Source organism: Erpetoichthys calabaricus, chromosome 7 (genome assembly GCF_900747795.2).
Source record: "Erpetoichthys calabaricus chromosome 7, fErpCal1.3, whole genome shotgun sequence".
NCBI lineage: Eukaryota > Metazoa > Chordata > Cladistia > Polypteriformes > Polypteridae > Erpetoichthys > Erpetoichthys calabaricus.
In genome coordinates, this window is record NC_041400.2 from 139,184,792 (window position 1) to 139,207,109 (window position 22,318).

General features: G+C 36.6%; 1 protein-coding gene across 1 annotated transcript in view; it reads left to right on the top strand.

Annotated features, from left to right (window-relative positions):
• ipo11 (importin 11) overlaps positions 1 to 22,318 on the top strand; it is a 311,838-nt gene that overhangs the window by 11,225 nt on the left and 278,295 nt on the right. Inside the window, exons 2-3 of the mRNA XM_051929691.1 lie at positions 10,371 to 10,515; positions 19,278 to 19,378. Coding sequence (XP_051785651.1) covers positions 10,378 to 10,515; positions 19,278 to 19,378 — 239 coding nt within the window. The 5' untranslated portion in view covers positions 10,371 to 10,377. The remainder of the gene's footprint in view (positions 1 to 10,370; positions 10,516 to 19,277; positions 19,379 to 22,318) is intronic.

Here is a 22,318-nt window from a genome sequence, read left to right on the forward strand (position 1 = left end):
CAACAGGCAGACAATCCAGACGCCAACCACGAAACGATCCAGGACAAAATGAATAAGTACAATAAGTACAGAGAGACAGGAACTTGAAACACAAATTACAAAAACTTTTTTTTGCTTTTGGTCACTGGCCACCTTTTTAAAAGCCGCACTGACATCCTTTGACCCCAACAGCCCCAGCACCCTCAGCAGAAGACCAATCAGAGCCACTGCAGGGACTGCTGGGAGTTGCAGTTTCAAATTCTATTGGCCACTTTCATCATCCCAAGCCATGTTTTCTTCTACAGTTGCTTCATGTTCTCTCTACAGTACAGTATTGCCACGAAAAAAGCCTTAAAATTGCGGCGGATATTTGCAGTTTCCACTAACAATTATTAGATAGGTTCTAAGGAAAAATCTGTGAATGACTGAGGCCGTAAACTCTGAACCGGGACTTTGCAGGGGGTCTACTGTATACCACATACTTAAATTCAACTAAAGCACAAAGGTGCCCTGTTAGTCATGCAAATATTTTATGGACCTGAAAACCACATTGTACATGACCATTTTTAAAATTTTATTATGTGTGTAGAAGATCATTGTAAATGCAAATACTTTTAATTGAAATTCATTGTAATTTTCCACCTCACAAACTAAAACATGTATTAATATAGACATGTTCTCTTAGTGTGTATACATCTTGCTTTAAATTCCTGATTCAGTGTGTTATGTCGGGCCAAACCAGAACTGACCTGTGGTTCAGATTGTGTGGACCTTTTTTTTTTTTTTAACCAAACCCTGCCCACCTGTTTTCAGCTAGTTTGCTATGTAGAACCAGAACCAAGTTATTCTAAGTTATGGTGACGGTGTTATTTTAGCATTTCTGACCTTTGACAATTCCCTTGCTTTTCTGATTTTTCTCTTTATGTGTGAGAGTGAACACATAAAAGGAAGTCTCAATTTTAAGTCACTTTAGCAAAATAGAACCTCCAATAGCCATATATAGTTCCAGAATTTTGGTTGTGCAGAGATGATGGAGCATCCTTATCACACTCACAAGTTAGACTCATTCCCAGTGTCAAGGAGGAGGTTTGTCTGTACCAAGGAACAGCTCATTTGTTATGCTAAGGGCATTCTTCAGAAAATGATGCTATCAGCAATCTAAAATGTTTCATATGTTTGCAAGAACAGCCAAAGCAATGGACTGAGTTATTGATGATTATAATGCCTTTCCTAACATATTTGTGAAGCTCAGCTTTTCCATAACTGATATAAAATTCGTACAAATGTGATCTTATCAAGTTTAAAAATGTCAGTTCTTTTGAGGCACTATTATTTCAGTTATCTTGTAAAGAACCTTTATTGTGCTGTTTAATTTATTGCCCTCCTAACTCTAAGCCATCATCCTTTTTTTAATTTTCTGGTCTGCTATCAGATATTGTGTTAAGAAATGATAAAATTAAATTTTAACTTCCATATACAGTAGATGTGACCACTGATCCTTAAGTGGTAGAATTTTTAAACATTACCCAATCCTTCAACTTAGTGCAGCATGTAACTGGCCCCACCCACATTCTTTGGTTTTTACACTTGTGTATCTCCTTTTACCGTTACTTTAATGGACTTTGTGATGGCTGATCATAAATGTATCAATCATAAATTTTAATATTTGTGTACAGTATACTCCTATATTTGGGTAAACATGTCTATCTGACCTGTTTGTTTAATACTGAAACTACTCTCAAATTCTCCACAATGTTTCAAGATCAAGCTTCAAATCTACATAATCTGAATAATCCAAACGATCTTCTGGATGATTTTAATAATATATGGCAGTCCACTCTGGATTCTGTTGCCCCATTACAGTTTAGAGCTAGGCAGAACATTACTGTTACTCCATGGCTCACTGTTGACATACAGGCTTTAAAGAAAAAATGTAGGAAAACTGAAAGAGCATGGAAAGCTTCCCAGCTAAATGTGAACTTGGAACAATAGAAATAACTGATGTCTACATATAATAATGCTGTAAAAGCAGCTGGAACAATTTATTTTTTTTATTTACCTTTTTTTTTTTTTTAAAACCAATAAAACTGATACACTAAGGGCCTCCATCACTCATCCTGTTTCCTATGTTGACAAGCCAGGTCCCAGTTTAAATCTTTCAGCTGCATTTAAGTCAATTTTATAACCAGAGCTATTTGAACTGATATCTCAGATGTCTTCCTCCTGTTCCCGTGACATTCTTCCAACAAAATTTCTCAAGGAAATCATCAGATCTATTGGGTCGACCATTTTGGTTACTATTAACAGTTCCCTATTGAGTGGCTGTGTACCAGATCATTTTAAAACAGCAATTGTCCATCCTCTACTTAAAAAAGGCCTATAATTATTTAAATAAGGCTAGATAAGGCTATGCCAAAGCTCCCTTTTTTGCCTAAGGTGCTTGTAAAGGTTGTATCTGGTCATCTTTTTGCGGTTAAATAGTAGTAAATAAGCACAATAGTTTTGAAAAATTTCAATCCCGATTCAGGGAAAACCACAGCACTGAGACTGCATTCCTTAGGGTCATTAATGGTTCTTAGAAATGAGGACTCGAGCAAGACCTCAGTTTTTGTTTTCTTTGATCTACGTGCAGCCTTTAACAACATTGATCACTCTATATTGCTACATGGACAGAATCATTGGGTTGGTTTATCTGGAACAGTATTAAAATGGTTTTCTTGTTATTCAGTGCATGCTCCCAACCTTGTCAAATAGAACATTTAAAGTTGGCAGTAGATATACAGTATCTTCCACTTTCATCTTAATTGATGATATACCACAAGGTTCTATACTGGGTTCCTTATTATTTTCTGTCTTTATACTGCCCTTAGGCTTTATTATCAGAAAGCTTGACATTCAGTTCTATTGCTGTGTCCGTGATCTACAGCTTTACTTAGCTTTGGATCATAATAATGCAAGTAGTTTTGCCATGCTTCACGACTGTATTACCAACATAAAGAACCAGATGTCTTTTAATTTCCTTCAACTAAATTCAGATAAAACAGAAGTGCTCATTATGGGTGATGAACAAAATGCTAATCTGGCTAAAGCTTTCATGGGGAACCTAGCTTTTAACTTTAAAACAGTTGGCAGAAACTTGTGTGTTCTTTTCAACTCTAGGTTAAACTTTGAGATTCATGTCAAAAAACTGGTTCAGTAATGTTTTTATCATTTAAGATTATTGCTAAAGTCAGTCAGGCCCATACTGGGCTTCGGGGACACTGAGAAACTAATTCATGCTTTTTTTACTTCATGGCTGGATTATTGTAACTCCTTGCATTCAACTCTTAGCAAAACCAGACTGTGTAAAAAGCTGCAGGTGCAAAATGCTACTGCAAGACTCCTTGCCAGGTCTAAGTCCTCTGCTCATATAACCTCAATTTTAGCCTCCATTCATTGGCTGCCTTTTAGTTATAGAATCTAATCCAGTTTAAGATCCAACTTTAACCTATAAAGCTCTGAATGGTCAGGTTTCAGTATACAGTAATCCCTCCTCCATCGCGGGGGTTGCGTTCCAGAGCCACCCGCGAAATAAGAAAATCCGCAAAGTAGAAACCACATGTTTATATGGTTATTTTTATATTGTCATGCTTGGGTCACAGATTTGCGCAGAAACACAGGAGGTTGTAGAGAGACAGGAACGTTATTCAAACACTGCAAACAAACATTTGTCTCTTTTTCAAAAGTTTAAACTGTGCTCCATGACAAGACAGAGATGACAGTTCCGTCTCACAATTAAAAGAATGCAAACATATCTTCCTCTTCAAAGGAGTGCGCGTCAGGAGCAGATGTCAGAGAGATAGAGAAGAGCAAACAAATCAATAGGGCTGTTTGGCTTTTAAGTATGCGAAGCACCGCGGCACAAAGCTGTTGAAGGCGGCAGCTCACACCCCCTCCGTCAGGAGCAGAGAGAGAGATAGAGAGACAGAGAAAAACAAGCAGTCAAAAATCAATACGTGCCCTTCGAGCTTTTAAGTATGCGAAGCACCGTGCAGCACGTCGTTTCAGGAAGCAGCTGCACAAAAGATAGCAACGTGAAGATAATCTTTCAGCATTTTTAGACGAGCGTCCGTATCGTCTAGGTGTGGGAACAGCCCCCCTGCTCAATCCCCCTACGTCAGGATCAGAGAAAGTCAGCGCAAGAGAGAGAGAAAAGTAAGCTGGGTAGCTTCTCAGCCATCTGCCAAGAGCGTCCCTTGTATGAAATCAACTGGGCAAACCAACTGAGGAAGCATGTACCAGAAATTAAAAGGCCCATTGTCCGCAGAAATCCGCGAACCAGCAAAAAATCCGCGATATATATTTAAATATGTTTACATATAAAATCCGCGATGGAGTGAAGCCACGAAAGGCGAAGCGCGATATAGCGAGGGATCACTGAATGTTAAAGACATGCTGAATTTTTATCATACAGGTAGACCTCTTAGATCATCCCACACCCTATATTAAAAACAAAAGGGGATAGAGTCTTCTCTGTTATGGCCCCCCAAACTCTGTAACTGTCTTCCTCTTGATAGCAGAGCATCTATTTTTGTAATTACATTTAAAACTCGATTTAAAAACATTATTTTTGACAGGAATTTGACAGGTTGTTTTTAGATCTTTACTGTTACGTATTTTATCTATTTATTTGTTTTTAGCTATAATGGCTTGCTAATTTTTTTTGTTGTTGATCCAATTGTATTTGAAATATTGTCATTTTTGAAATTTACGTTTACAGTAATCCCTCGCTATATCGCGCTTCGCCTTTCGCGGCTTCACTCCATCGCGGATTTTATATGTAAGCATATTTAAATATATATCGCGGATTTTTCGCTGCTTCGCGGGTTTCTGCGGACAATGGGTCTTTTAATTTCTGGTACATGCTTCCTCAGTTGGTTTGCCCAGTTGATTTCATACAAGGGACGCTATTGGCAGATGGCTGAGAAGCTACCCAGCTTACTTTTCTCTTTCTCTTGTGCTGACTTTCTGTGATCCTGACGTAGGGGGATTGAGCAGGGGGGCTGTTCGCACACCTAGACGATACAGACGCTCGTCTAAAAATGCTGAAAGATTATCTTCACGTTGCTATCTTTTGTGCAGCTGCACGGTGCTTCGCATACTTAAAAGCTCGAAGGGCACGTATTGATTTTTGCTTGAAAAACAAACTCTGTCTCTCTCTATCTCTCTCTCTCTCTTTCTTTGTCTGCTCCTGACGAGGGGGTGTGAGCTGCCGCCTTCAACAGCTTTGTGCCGCGGTGCTTCGCATACTTAAGCCAAACAGCCCTATTGATTTGTTTGCCAGAGATTGTTTTCTCTATCTATGTGACATTCTGTGCTCCTGACACGCACTCCTTTGAAAAGGAAGATATGTTTGCATTCTTTTAATTGTGAGACGGAACTGTCATCTCTGTCTTGTCATGGAGCACAGTTTAAACTTTTGAAAAAGAGACAAATGTTTGTTTGCAGTGTTTGAATAACGTTCCTGTCTCTCTACAACCTCCTGTGTTTCTGCGCAAATCTGTGACCCAAGCATGACAATATAAAAATAACCATATAAACATATGGTTTCTACTTCGCGGATTTTCTTATTTCGCGGGTGGCTCTGGAACGCAACCCCCGCGATGGAGGAGGGATTACTGTATTATTCTTTTTTAATGCCTTTTTGTTTTGTCATTGTAAAGCACTTTGTGTATATCGCTTGAAAAGTACTCTAAAATTAAGTAAATTAAATTAAGAAAATGTACAACTGGACCAAAGAGAGAACTACAACTTTCCAAAGCAGCAAATCCCGGTTCAGGCCTCTTACCTTTTCTGAAGTACAGTAAGTCTGCTGACCCCCAGGCTGGATTATCGCATGGACGTTGCCTTAAAAAAGGAGTTCTGTAGTACAGCTATCGTCACCTCTTATCCTGGTAGTACTTTGTCATAGCTGTTTGTTACACTATATACAGTTAATAATAAAATAATAAATAATAGAGGAAAATCAGTCTTTTATGTAGGACATATCACATTTGAATGTCCATGGCAACGCAACACATTTCTGTGTGCTGAATCTTATAATAATCGGAATCTTTACTATTTGGTGTTTTCTTTTTTCTGTGTACATTTTATTCTAAGTTCTGGCTAAATACGACCTGCATTGTAGGCTTTTTAAGAGTGTTTGATCTCTGAACACTTACCCTTATGAACAATGTAATGTAGCACTTGCCTGTTAAATACAATGCAGTTAAGAAAGTATATATAATGGAACTATATCTGAAAGTGTGCTTTATTCCTAAATAAAACATACAAAAAGCTTCAAAAATGTAATTTTTCAAGTAGCAAAGTGTATATTTTTGTATATTATTTGGATAGCCATTAGATGGCACTGTGCTTCTTTGCAAAAGCAGTTGTCCAAATTTTCTTTCTTTTTTTTTATTAATTAAAAAAAGTCGTGTTTTAAGAACATCTTTCATCCATGTGCAGTTTAAATTGCTGATTAAGTTTGAGTATTGTTCAAAACATATTCATTACTGGTCAAAAGTTTTAGAACACCTCAGTTTTTTCAGTTTTTATAGAAATGCATGCAGTTTAATGTCTTAATGTTTCATGAAATCAAGGCATAGAACAAATAAAAATAAGTCAAGGAAACATTAAGTGTACAAAATTTAATTCACATTTTTGATTAATCAAATTAGCCACCTTTTGGTGATATAAGAGCCACATTGTGGTAACCCATTTGATTCAGAATACCAGTCACTCTGTGCAAGTCACTAGCTCTGCCTTTAACAAAAGAACCCTAGACCACTACACTTCCTCTTCCATGTTTGACAGTTGGTGTCACACACTGAGGAACCATTCTTTCGCCAATTTGGTAACGTACATACACCCTGCTGGGTTAACCGAAGATTTCAGAATTTGATACTTCAGTCAATAAGACTTTCTTCCAGTCTACAGTACTCCACAGCCAGCAGTGGGTTTCTTACTGCCACTCGTCCTGTAAAACCTGCAGCACAGTAGAAACTGAGACTTGCTTTTTTCGACCATTGTTAAGCTGTTGTGCTGTGAGACGCCTATCACGCAAGCTGGTGACCCTTAGAACTTTGTCTTATGATTGGGTTGTGACTATGGATCTGCCAGATCTCTTCCTATCAGAGTTTCTTCCAGTTTCTACTTGCCTTTGGATTGCATTGGACACCATACTCTGAAATTTTTATTTATTTATTTTTTTTTTGCAATTTCTGTAAATGAAATGCCTCCCATTCTAAGCGTAATAATGCTCTGTCTCATTTCATTTTTGTTAATTGAAGTTTTCTAGCCATCATCACTGGAATTTACAACTTTCTACAGTGTAATATTGTCCAAGTCGTACTGCAGAGGGTGTAGTAACACAACTCTGCTTTAAGATAGACCGGGTTTTTAAGTAATCGACAGAAGTTAAGACACCAGTGCTTCAGTATGAAAGGCTTCATTTACTTTAATCGCTGCAGAACATCTAATAACCAATTAGTTGATTCCTGAAGGAGGCCCATTTGTAATACTCTGAAATTTCCTTTTTTCAGTTTTTGTTAGGCTAAACTTTAACTTTAAACCTCTGACAGTTTACCGCCTATCTTTTCACTGTGTTAGGTTATTCATTGCACATCAAATGATTAAATTTGAAGAAAAAATGAGATTTTCTAAAAACCTTTGACAAGTAGTTTATAATACAATTCTTTAGTATATTTGTGTTCTCTCTTACTAAGAGAATGAAAGAAATAAAAACTGATTATTTTTTCTTTCAATACAAAACAAAAAGTCTTCTTTCCTGTTTTTTTGAATAGTTTTGACATTCTGCAGCAGTAGGAAGCTTTATGTTAATAAGAACAACGCTAGAGAATTGATTGATTGAGAGCAATTTTAGTAAATGCTAGAATTAGTCTTTAAGAATTGAGCTACTTAAAATAGTACAGAAAACCTTCAACTCTGACTCCTCAATTTATGGTACCTCCGACTTCTCAGTTTCTGGTACCACCAACACTGACTCCCTTATTTGCAATTAGACTAATATATTTACTATGTTGATTGAAAGCATACACGATACAAGACACTTTATCATTACCAGTGTGAACGAGGAGATTACTTTTTTGTACTCTAACCTGTTAAAGTACCGATATAAAGGCTGTGGCAATGTTGTGGCTTACAAACACTGAGTAACAAACATAACAGACTAAACATAAAATTTAAAAAGAAGTTTTATTTTTATGTAAAGTCTAGAAGAAAAAAGTTTAATCAAATCAGTGTATGCAAAATGGGCAAATTTAACAAATTATATTATAATTTACAATTATTTGTATGTTTTTACTACCTCTGACTCTAATAACTCAATAATTGCTTCAAACTGAACAGCCCTGGGTGTATGTATAAAGACAATTATAAGACGAAACTAATACCTGAATTCTATTTAGCTGATTATCTTATAAAAAGACAAAGGCAAAACAGATGGACAGGTTCTCAGAACACAAACTTTTTTTTTAGTCAGGAGTTGATTAGTGATTTGTCCTCCTTAAATATTATCAAATCACTATCTTGCTCCTTCTTTTAATATTCTGGAGATGACCAAATATAAACCGCTCAAAAAAATTAAAGGAACACTTTGAAAATGCATCAGATCTCAATGGGAAAAAAAATCATGCTGGATATCTATACTGATATGGACTGGTTAATGTGTTAGGAACAAAAGGATGCCACATCGTTTGATGGAAATGAAAATTATCAACCTACAGAGGGCTGAATTCAAAGACACCCCGAAAATCAAAGTGAAAAAATGAAGCGACAGGCTAGTCCATTTTGCCGAAATTTCATTGCAGTAACTCAAAATCGTACTCAGTAGTTTGTATGGCCCCCATGTGCTTGTATGCATGCCTAACAATGTCGGGGCATGTTCCTAATGAGACAACGGATGGTGTCCTGGGGGATCTTCTCCCTGATCTGGACCAGGGCATCACTGAGCTCCTGGACAGTCTATGGTGTAACCTGGCGGCGTCGGATGAACCAAAACATAATGTCCCAGAGGTGTTCTATTGTATTTAGGTCAGTCAAGCGTGGGGGCCAGTCAATGGTATCAATTCCTTCATCCTCCAGGAACTGCCTGCATATTCTCAGCACATGAGGCTGGGCATTGTTGTGCACCAGGAGGAACCCAGGACACAAGGTTATCATGCGTAACAAGTTTACAAGTGAAAAATACAGACAGATTTTGCTGTAACAAACCTGTTGTTTACTAAGCGCAATTTAAAATTCGTCTTTCTTTTTCAAATTAAAATTGTAAACTGCTATTCTTAACACTAGCTCACAGTCAAAGCAATGAGAAATGGTGTCCCATTTTAATTAAAGGACAAAATGAAAAGTCCCGAATTCTTTAAAGTAGCATTTTGTGCTATTTGTCTGATTGCACAGAACAAATTCTCCAGTTCCTTTTTCTCAAACTATTACTCCACTTTTTTTGAATGTAAAAGCTAATGTTCCAATCGTTTGTTACTCTGTGGTAAAGCAAGGCTTGACTTGCTGCTGTGTGTTTACACTGAAGGAAATTCGCTGTCAAACAAAAACTATTACTGTACTGTTAACTTAGCAAAGCAGGGGGTGAAAAGATTGATTGATTTTTTTTTTTTTTTTAATTTTAAGTGAAAATTGACCGATCATTTGGAGCATTCCTGATGGTCATGGTACCGGAGGGGGGGGGGTGTAGTAGGTGATACATGTTATGTGTTGTGTTGGTCACATAAATAAAGATTGCACTATACTCTGTATTGGGGATGTCATGATACATGAATTAGATACCAATACCAGTGAAAAAATTGTGAAACTCATTAAATATTTGTTACCATGGGAAAAACTAAAATCCCATTCAACAACTTTTTATTAAAAGAATCTCCATGATTCAAATGAACAACATTGCACAATATTATGCCTTTTTATATTAAAGAATATAAAATATATAAATACTAATTGCATCAGCAGCTGTTACAAATTGTGGGTTGCAGTATACTGTAGTTCACTGGTTATTTTTGTTTTTTTTTTAACTTTTTGTTAATGTGTAATGTTTGCAGTCTAGTTACTTTGCTAGTTACTAATTGTACTTGCTATTTAGACAGAAAGAATATCTTAATATTTCTTTCAATCTAGTATAGGCAGTATGTGTTGCCCCTGGGTTTCTAGTTGAATATAGCAAAAATCGTGGACAAATTAAAGATTTTCAGTTGATTATAATGTAACTCTGCTCCGGTTTGCAGACAAGATTTTATTATAAGGCAGCAGTGGTGACCTTGTTTAAAAGCTATTTTTATACTACAGAATTTTTAAAAAGTATTTTTACCATATGTGCTATTTTCTCTTTTTATCTTTTTTAGATTCTCTATGGACCTTAACAGTGCTAATAACCTTGTACTACAAGCTCTGAGCCATGCAACCAGCCAGGATACCGCTGTACTGAAACCAGCAGAAGAACAGCTTAAACAGTGGGAAACACAGCCTGGGTTCTATTCTGTGTTATTGGTCAGTAAAATTTTGTTTTAATTGTGTAATTTTTAACTAGTAATGAGCAAACCCCATGGAGTTTTCTTTGCCGTGAGTTTGGAAAAATTGTGAATGTGTTTGGGAACTTTTCCAAACTCTGCGAAGTGCGTTGAAGTCAATAAGGGAGGAGGAATTGAACTAGTTTTGAGTGGATTATAATGGTGCAGTGAACAGGGTGAGACTTTGTTAGAAGTCTCAGCTCCTGGCACAGCCAGAACATCTTTTTTTTTCTTTTCTTTTTTTTTTTTTTTCCGGTCAATCTTTGCAAATGCCTCACACTTTTTTTTCTTCCATCAAGAAGAAAGAAATGCCTTGTAAGTAGTAGTAAATTTTTCGTTGTTATTATTACACAGGGTCTCTTATGTTTTGTGATGAGGGGTAAAGGGATGGCTTCTTTAAGGCTTATTTTGGATCATAGCTGTGGCATATTATTTATTTTTTTGAAAAGTACAGTTCCTCACACAAACTGCGTGCATACTCGTTAGTCTCATAAAGAGTGACATCGGACACCATCACAAGGAGCCGATTTGCCACAGCAACAGCTCCTCCCTGAGTGTGACAGCCATCAGAGCCACCAAACCAATAAAAGGTGTACCCACCTACAGAGAACTGGCCAGTCCCAGGTCTGCACACCTCAGAGAGTGCCGCCACTGAAATACAGAGTTTATGAAGCTCCTCTGACAGCAGAGGAATATAATCATCATGTCCGAGAGACAAGACATTCCATGCGCCCACTTGGATGGGCCGCCTCAAATTGGGACCTGAGTGCTGCAGTGCAGAAAGGAGAGTTGTTTTTTTTTTTTACGGTGGCTGGAGTGCCAACTCTGCCACCAACCCCAATGATTTCCCTATAAGTTGGAGGACTACTTGCATGGCTGCATGCAGTTTAACGTCATACCCACCATTTTATGTGGGATAGTAAAATGCTTTGTCAATAGAAAGCCTTAACAGACGCATTTGCGTCATCTACTGGATCGAACACCAAAAACAAGGATAAGCAAAAATCTGTATATAGCCACTGAGCAGGATAGAGATTCCCGAGATCGATCTTGAGACTTTAAGAATCCATATTCAATGGTTTAAATGAAAAATAATGATTAATTAGAAAATCGATATTCTTACCCAGGCCTATTAATAAGAGCCCCTGGCTTTGGGAAGCAAAAGAGCCCTAAAGCATCAAAGAGCCACCATTATTTTACTTTGGGTATGAGGTTCCATTCTTTGTATGCAGTCCCCTTTTATCACCAAACATGACGATGGAGGTCATGGCAAAAAAGCACAATTTTTATCTCATCTGACCATAACATGATTCCAGTTGTAACTCCAGTGTTGCTTGTGATAGTTAAGATGCTGGGATTTGTGGCTTAGACTTGTGAAGGATTTCTTTTGTGGAACTCATCCAAAAACTTCTGGTCATGGAGGTGGTGTCTCACTGTTTACTTTAAAATGGTGAAACCCCAAGATTCAATAAACTTTGCAATTATGAAGCTGTGATCTTTGGGCTCCTTAAGGCATTCTCTAACTTCGTTGCAATGGCCCTTATTGTGCTTGCTGGTAATTTCAATTAAATTAGTGCTGTGCAGTATGACCACAATTCTATATCACGGTATATTTCAAAATTATACCGGTTTCACGGTATTCAACGGTATTTTTTCCCATGCATGAGTGGATGTTAACCACATTTTCCACTGCAATTACTGCAGTAGACTGGCTAAGAATAACCTATTCCACTGTCATGAGATTTGTACATTGTACAAAAAAAAACATTTTAATGTGCACACAAGTATTAATACAGGTTTGTATGGCCCCATAAAGTGATAGTTTTCAAGGAGGTGGCACTGATGAAGAGAAGGAATCACATTGCATGACAGTTGAAGTCAAAATATAGAACCTTTTTATTGAACAAATTTTGCAAACATCTTAAACTAAAATTTTGACAACATATTTTCAACTGTCCAAAGAGGCATTTAGACTTGGTATAAAATATCCAGAGGTGCTTGTCAAAAGTTGTATTGCGTCTTAGAAAAGGAATAAATACTAAGTATTTTTTGTAAACCAACTACACTTTCTGTTAATGTTAACAATCTTTGTCCACTGACACGTTAAAGTGACTTTTTAAACAACTTTACCATCATTAAACTGCATAATATTTAAACAAATAAATTAATAACAATAAAATAAATAATAGTGCAACTTCCAGTAATAATACTATTACTTCAAGACCAGGTGCATTACACAGTATTCACCAAATAAAAATAAAATAAAACAAGTGCAACTTGGTGATGACATCTTTACCAACTGAACCATCATTTAGGCAAATTGCATTAATATGGACCTTGCTTCAAGCTAAGCTATATACTCTACATAAATAATAAAACTGCAACTTGCATTTATAATGCTATTTGTGGTATAGCCCTATGGAATCGTATTAGGGCCACGGTGAAGAAAAAAAAATACGGACACTGGGAAGAAAAAAAAAACTATATTTCCACTTTATTCTCGACGCTTATGTTGAGATTAAAGTCGACATTTCCACTTTATTCTCATAGTTTTTTTTTTATAATTAAAGAAGAATGTTGTAAACTAAACTTCATCCTAAAATCAATGTTTAATTTACTAGATTTTCTCAAACCCCTTCATAAGTTAATGTAGCACATTAAACAGTTTGTGTTGTGTTCCCCGACCCAGTTGTTAATCACTGAACGCTTCTTAAACTGACTTCCTCCGCACTAAGAAGAGGTGCCGGCAGCGATCACTGCACAGAAAACATTCACTTCATGATATTCCTGCTCTCTGAAAATTTAGAATGCTAAGATATATACTTGATATCGTCTCACCCTCAGCAAGTCAAACAGACCAAAGAACTGGAAGGCGTTGCAGCTCAGATGCTGTAAGTCACTTTGGATGGAGGCATCAGCCAAATGATGATTTCAGATAAGCTGCGTCCTGCGGTGGGTTGGCACCCTGCCCAGGATTGGTTCCCTGCCTTGTGCCCTGTGTTGGCTGGGATAGGCTCCAGCAGACCCCCGTGACCCTGTGTTCGGATTCAGCGGGTTGGAAAATGGATGGATGGATGGATCATTTTCAGGATGAAATGCATTAAAGCAGGTATTAAACATGCACGGTAGTGTCGCGGTAGTGCTGCTCCCTTTCAATAAGGGGTCCCCAGGTGTATGTTCAGTGTAGAGAACTTTATGGCAGGTGTGATGAGGCTCCAAAAAACTGGATGTATGAATGGGTATCGCACAGGTTTAACTTAAATATTGTGTAAATGTTGGGTTTGTGATCTGGTGGTCGGAGACACGAACACAGAATTCAATGGATGTTCTTCTGAGTGGGCTTTCTTTATTGCATGCGTGCTATCTCTGTCTGACGTACCAAACCCTTAGCTCCTATCCTTCCTTTTTCTTTCTCCACTTAACCAATCACCACACGATAAACGTCTTTGTGAAATTAAAACTAGTTATAAACTTAGACCATGGAGTGTTCAGAACTTTAAAAAAATCTTCATTATACATGTTTAATTATGCCATCCATTCAGGGTTCCGCCCATCCCAGCAAGCATTGTGTGCGAGGCAGGAGCAAATCCTGAATGCCAGCACATCGCAGGGTGAATACGAGCAAAACATATACTAGCAGGGTCAATATAGCATAACAAAACCCCACATCCTACATGACTTTGAAAGGAAACAGAAGCACACCAAGTAAACCCACCAGAAAAACATGCAAATTCAAGGCAGGGTACACCCAAGACCCCCTTGCCGTGAGGCAGCAGTGCAGCCTCCACGCCACCGTGCCCCCACATGATTAATACATGCTTTAATGCATTTCATCATGAAAATTACATCAAGTATTTATCTTAGCATTCTAAATATTCAGGGAACAGGAATATCATGAAGTGAATGTATTCTGTGCGGCGATTGCTGCCGGTGCCTCCTCAGTACAAGATACTGCGCAATATCTCCACTACCGCATGTGCTCCGTTGCATGCATATTTAGTAGTGTAGCAGTGAAAAAGAGCCCCTGCGCAACACCTCCACTAACGCATGTACTCCGTTGTATCTGTTTAGCGGTGTAGCAGTGAAAAAGGTCCCCCCTTAAACAGTGTTCCGCTGCGCCACGTTCAGAACATTGTTTAGGCAATTTAAACCGGTGTTGCGGTATAAGAAAAATCCATATCATGACAAAAATAAAAAACGGTTTTTGGTATGAACCGGTATACCGCCCAGCACTAAATTAAATATCTAGTATTTTGTAACCATTCCCAAATCTATACAGCTCAACTGCTTTTTTTCTCATTTGAGTTGAAAGTTCTTTGGTTTTACACATTTTGATGGATGACGAAAGGACTTTACTTGTGTATTACTTCACATTTATACCCCAGTGAAACAGGAAATGGTCACAGAGAACATCTGTAATGCTACTTCATTATGCAAATGACTTTAGCTGCAGGTGGAAGCTCCTGTCACACTTTATGCAATTGTTGTTACAGTTCTGCCTTTGTCCAGAAATGGCTCCATAAACTTTATGACCTTAGTCTCGGAAAGTCTTTCTCCCGTGGGATGACTGGGATCTTTTCCTGAATAAAGAGTGGCATTGCAAATGTACTTTGTCAGCATGCCCATGTCGATCGATCATACAGAAAAAGCTGTTCACTACTCAAAACAGTTAATGCATGAAATCCCTGGGATTGAGCCTGCCACCTCTCGACTGGGAAACAGCAGTTCTTACCTCTACACCAGCCAAGCAGATGTATATGGGTGTGGGTGTGTTTGTACTCTATCCCAATTTATTTTACTTTGGTTAAATTCTTGAAGAAAGTGCACTTGTTTTGTTATTTCAGTGTCTTTTGTGAAAGTATTTATTTGATATTTGGACTTCTGCCTTCACACATGATACACTTCACGTCAGCATTTGTCCAATTATTAGTAGAATATGAAAAAATTTCTGTTCTAGTTATGTGTTCAACATTTCTTGCCTCACATTTCCTGTTATCCTACATTTACACACATCGTTGTAGACACGGAACACACATGAAATGTTTGTGTTCCAATTACCAATATATAATTTACCCTATACAATTCAAGTCACCTCACACCCAGATAAACAGACTTGATCTGGGAGAACTTTGTGTACGAATAAAGTCAGTTGGGGGATGGGATAGCAGGCTCCCTGCTGCAGGTGCAAAACAAAAGACGCTGATGAGGAGGTGCGAGGGAATTCAAGGTAGCCTGTGATTCCGACTTTTTTCGTAGGCTTTAGAGATTCTAGTGTTAACTTCCTAGACATTAAAAACAATATCAACAAATGTTTTTCCCAGAGAGGCAAATTCCTTTGATTTTATTTACAGTTTTCTATAATGGTGCTAATAATTTTGTGTCATATGTTTTTGATGGAATAAACCCAAAATAAAACATTTTGCAGGAATTATTTTTATTAAATTAATAGTTACAGCTTCTCCAACATTTTGATGAAAACTAGAATCCTTATATGAAGTGTTTCTCAACTATTGGGGCGGTCCTGGTCTGAGGCTGGTGAGTCATGAGTTATTATGGTTTATAATGATAGTGGGGTCACATGTTGGGTCACAGTGGGTCGCCTCTCTGATGATCACACTTGATCCCAAGCTCTGATCAACATGCACAACCTACTAAGGGGGACAAGGTGCTTTGACAGTCACACTCTACCAACTAAGGAGGACTCCCACCCCAGCTCTGATTGCACTGTTTTCACCAAGGAGGAGGCACCTCTTCCCCCACCTTGATGGGTCATGAAGACACTTGTATGGGGAAATAAATGGGTTTGCAACACCAAAAAGGATGTGAAACACAGATTATATGTATTATCTATATTATATTAATGTTTTTGCTCACTTTCTTGAGGGGTGCCAATATTTCTGGAGTTGACTGTACACGTGACAATGACTATAAACCTATATAGACTTGTAATAATGTTTGCCTTACCAAGGCATTGTGTGTTATATTTGTTCTGATCAGAAGGCAACTGGGTGCCTCTAATATTATGTTCCGCCTTGTCTAGTAGAGCACTACAACTAAATTACTATAAAGCTTAGAAAAGCAGATGCTAAAAAATCATTTTTTATGATTGGCCAATTCTTTTTGTAGTGAAAATAGTCTGATTTAGATTAGCAGCCATGCAGTCGTTCATCACTAATTCTCACTTATGATTCAAACCTCCACTCATCAATTTATTATGTCTTTCAAATTATTTTGTGGTATCCTTGGTAAATCTTTTGTATCTACTCAGATACTGGAATAAAGATCTGGTAAAGCAAGTAACGTGTGAGCACTTTAAGAAAGTTTTATTTAGATAAAAAAAGCATATATTTTCTTTGTGTATATGGCTTTTTTCTTTTTCTGTTGATGTTTTACATTAAAATTTTTTATTTTAGTTGTATATCATTTTGTGTTATTTTCTAATTGTGTTGAATTTCTAAATTGTGAGTTGAATGTTGGGATTTTAGGATTTTAAGTTTGCTTTAACAGAATACATTTTAAGTATACAAATGTTTGGGATCATCCAGAAATTTTCATATTTTTTATAGAAATCAGTACTTTCTTATTAAGCCACTAAAATGATTTAAAATACAGCTAAAGCATTACTAATGTGTATAAGGGTTATTATTGCTTTACATGAATGATTTTTAATTTATTTGCATATGGCTGCAAAAGAGAAAATGTCATTAAGTGTTAAAAGATAGGTTTTGTCTAGATACCACTGTTGTAGGTGTCCTTGAAGCTTAACGATGACCTAGTTTACACTAGTGAATTCCTCACATTTCAATATACGGTATCCGTAATGCTGAAAGTCAGTGGCTATTCCAGATTATATGATAATTGTCCCTACATATTAAGAAGCATCATATTGTAATCGACAAATGCATTTTCTGTTATTTTATTGGTTCATTAGCCCTTAGATAATAGGGAGTTGAAAGTCAACGTTTTATACTTACTTATCCATTCATCCATTTTTCTAACGTGTATTCAGAGTAGTGTAAGAAAGATGGAGTCTAACCCAATAAACATTGGGGTCAAGGCAGGAGCAATCCCTGAACAGGTTGCCAGTCCATGGTAGATGTGTATTTTTTTTTCCCTCTTTCATTCATATGTTTAGTCTAAAGGTTAAGAACACAAATCAACTGGTCACATTTCAGTTATTTTAAATTCCAAATGGAGTGTCATCCTTGTGTATTTTAATTTATTATTGTAAAAAAATCTTTGTTTTTAGATTACAGGGTTGCCAGATTTCTAAAATCACAGATCAGGACAGCCACCATTTCGAGCAACCAAAAAAAAAGATGTTAAGGAACTAAGGGAGAAAAAAAAATAGTTCATTTTAATTGAATTCTATCTATCTATCTATCTATCTATCTATCTATCTATCTATCTATCTATCTATCTATCTATCTATCTATCTATCTATCTATTGTATGTACTGTATGTATGTATGTATGTATGTATGTATATGTATATATATATATATATATAATATAATATATATATATATATATATATATATATATATATATATATATATATATATATATATATATATAATATATATATAATATATATTATATATATATATAATATATATATATATATATATATATATATAATATATATTATATATATATATATATATAATATATATAATATATATTATATATATATATAATATATATTATATATATATATATATATATAATATATATTATATATATATATAATAAATAAAAAATGCAACATCTATCTCCTTGCATGTCTCTCCGCTTTTCATGAGAGAACTACTTAATGAATTTAGATCAGATTTTTTCTATAATTTGCTTGAACATTCTGGTTGATTTTGCGACTTCTTTTATCTCGCCAAGAATCAGTTTGCTTGCAGAAGTGATATATTTGCGCTAATCCGAGACAGAGGCTGCGGGCCAAGGGGTTGGGGAAGCGTGATTTCAGGAGTGGGGACCTGGGCAATGACCTCCTCACTGTCCTTTTTCATTAATACGTGGGCGGAGCTGTGGGGCATGGCTAGTTGGTATATAAACATGTATAATCTAAACATAAGTATATTTAAATAACTGCGGTGGGCTGGTACCCTGCCCGGGGTTTGTTCCCTGCCTTGCGCCCTGTGTTGGCTGGGATTGGCTCCAGCAGACCCCCGTGACCCTGTAGTTAGGATATAGTGGGTTGGATAATGGATGGATGGATGGATATTTAAATAAGTACATATATAAAATAGTCACAGAATAATCACAATAGTACATGTTAAATGATCATTCGCAGCAAACGAGCACACAACATACATGAACACACAATTCAAACACTTGGATTCAACTGACAGTTACAAATTTTATTCATATAAAGTGATATGCCAGGCTGTTTACAAAAATTTAGTGAGCCACACTTACTATATATTCAATATAAAAATCAAATTAAGATTTGTTTTTCTACATACAATTTTTGTTCAGTTGTGATTTTCAGAGGCAATGTGAGATTTGTATCTTGAACTTGGGACATTCCCACTTAAATCGGGACATCTGGTAACCCTGTTAGATCATTACCAGTTTGTAAATATTTTTCAATGCATTAGCCTTAAAATTATTTCATTCCTGTTTTATTATTATGTACTGAGTTCATGATAGTTCATGATTTATGTAATATTTATTATAGTCTAGGTGTAGTATTTATCAAAAGTAATTATTTTTTTTAATATTTTAACAGAATATCTTCACAAATCATTTACTTGATGTAAATGTTCGATGGTTAGCTGTTTTATACTTCAAAAATGGAATTGACCGTTACTGGAGACGAATAGCACCAAAGTGAGTTTACAGCTTTTATTCCAAATTGCTGTCTTATCTTTGTGTTAACTTCAGAAGTCTTGCTTAGTTCTTTGCAGTGTTTAGTGTTGTACTGTGACAAATGTGTGAATTTTGAGTTTCTGCTATGATAGACACATTAGAAATTTTTAGTCAAAGACTGCAAAGAGTTAATTTTGAAATTCAACGGTTTTTGACATAAACAAGCAATTTATACCATTTTAGATTTTTTTGTCAGAAAGTAGTATTATTAAGGAGTCAAGCAATATACTGTATATTTTGTTTTCTTTTAGGTTTTTTAATAGGATCTGTTTTATTAGAATGTATTAGGTACTGTACATGACAAATTCCAACATACAGTGTCAAAAGAAGTTCTGCTATGGGCAAGTTCATTCACTTACTATATGGGCAAGTTCATTCACTTACTAATTTTTTCATTTCTGTTTTCTTACTGGTTCATTCGGCATTCACTTCACCACTTCATATGCTGAATTAATTATTCATTCAGTTCACCAGTTCATTTACTGATTCTTTCTGTCTTCAGTTTTCAGGTTTCCTTATGTTTCATTCTGCTTTTTTAGTTTAGACAACTGAAGTTCAAAAAGATATTTCTTAAAGAGTTCTAAGCATGCCTTCATCTCTTCACTTCCATATACATAAAGTAATTTTATAGTATGATCAACCATACTTCCTTATCCATGTTTATTACCAAGCATTATTAATCATTTTTAAATATTATTAGTTTATATAAATTGATAATGATCATTGTTGAAATGTACTAGTTTTTGATAGATAGCTTGAAACAACCTATTTAAACTTTCTTCAAACTACTAACACTGTGTTCATGTGCTCTTGGACTATTCGGAGGTCTGAGTTGTTATGTTTCACCTTCCCTCTTCAGTATATTCACTTGGGCTTTCGGTTGAACTATTCAGAGAATTATGAGGTCGCTGTTGATTTGTTACTTGTTATGCAAATGAAAAAGCCAATAAGGATAAACAGCTTTTTTCATAGAAATAAACAGAAAAATGTACATATTAAATATGTATCACTTTGCTCCAAATGGAATTTGACTTAAACATGGCATTTCCGACTGACCAGGGTATATGTGTTGTTTTATGCAATTTACTAAGGTGAAAGCTCCGTCACAGCTTGGGCAATTTGGGTAACTTTGCTTTCTCTAAATTGTCCAACTTGTAGCTTTGAGTTCATAGAACTTTCACATAGAAATTCCAACTCGGAACCCTGAGAGCAAATGAATATAGCATTTTCCCCGATTCACATGTTACAAAAACGTAGTAACTCCCTGTTATGTGCAAATCTTATAGGTATCTGGGCTAATCTCCTATTCTCCTTAGCATTATGTCTACCCCTGGATAAAGGAAATCAAAAATGCTGAGATTTTTTCAACTGGAAAAAAAATGTTAATTACGTTTAACAGAAACATGGTAAATACCAGTATCTATATATTTAAAATCCCTATGTGCGTCCAGGTGTCCGTGTGTGGGTGTCTTCTGGTGAAGTGCGCATGCGCGGGGCACGGTGCGATGCACGATATTACTGTCAGAGAAAGTTAGAGGCGTTTTACGGAAATACAAACCAGTATTACTGCGAGAGGAAATTAAAGGTACACAATACAGTGACGCATATTACAGCCACATACAAGCCAGTATTACTGTCAGAGGAGATTAAAGGCATATTACCGACGCGCACGCCTGTATTACAGCGAGAGAAAATTAAAGGTATATTACGGACGTACAAGCCAGTGGGCGTACAAGACGGTATCCTTCAATAAGGGCGCGCACAAAAAGGCGAGCCTCAAAAGGGCGACCTCAATTGAGCGCAGCGAATAAAGGCGCGCGTAAATAAAGATCTGCACCTTTGTTGCTCTTCACATATTCCAGAGCCATTTGAACTAAATTATCTACGAACGCCTTTATTCGCCTCGCTCAATTGAGGTCGCCCTTTTGAAGCTCGTCTTTTTGTGCGCGCCCTTATTGAATAGAGCCGTACAAGACGGTATTACTGTCACAGAAAATTAAAGACACACAATACATGGCGGCAGCCCACGAAGAACGGTCAGCTCAGCAAGTAAACATCAACAAAAGAAAGGCTGAAAGAAAGAAAAATACGACCAACAAAAAGAATGAGGTCAAAGTCCCTTGCCATTTAATATAGACTGTACCTACTAATGTTTATGCACTACTGTTCTAGCGCCCGTTATTGTAACGGGCTAAATGACTAGTTACAACATAAAACAATAGGAAAGCTATGTCTAATATTCACTTATACAGCCTCATGTTGCAATCAGTACAGCAGAAGCACTGAAGCATGTTTCTTTACACACTAATAACATTCTTTCCATTGCTTCAGCACAAGGAGGTAGAACATCAGTGCCTTATCCACTTGACTGACAGGCTCCGTGTATTATTGTAGGCTACCGTAGCACAAGGTTTAGTGACTTCCACATTTCTCCTGACACGAATGACAGTTGCTCCATTGTGAGCAGTGGTTATAGGGGGCTAACATACTTCAGCACTTATTTTATAGATTATTTATTTATTGGTTTGAATCACCTTATCTATTTTCACTTTGTTCTGAATTAATTTTAATCAAAGCACAGACACTTTTTGTGACAACCTCTTGCTGGATGTATGTGTCCTCATTTGCCTGGCTCATCTTGGTTCAAGACTATCAACCGGTTTCAGGTTTAAGCGGTTCCTGGAAGTGACAAGGAAGCATTGAGCCAACCTGGACCGTCACAAGGATAAAGTTATATAAAGTAAAGTTGATGTTGATTCTCCTACAGAAAGATGAGATTATACACACTTGGCACTAACTAGGGAATCCATTCCTGGACATTTTTCATTCCCGCAATCCCGGGAATGAAACTGCTGTAATTCCTGAGAAAATGAGAATGGCCAAGCTCGCATATATAGCGTG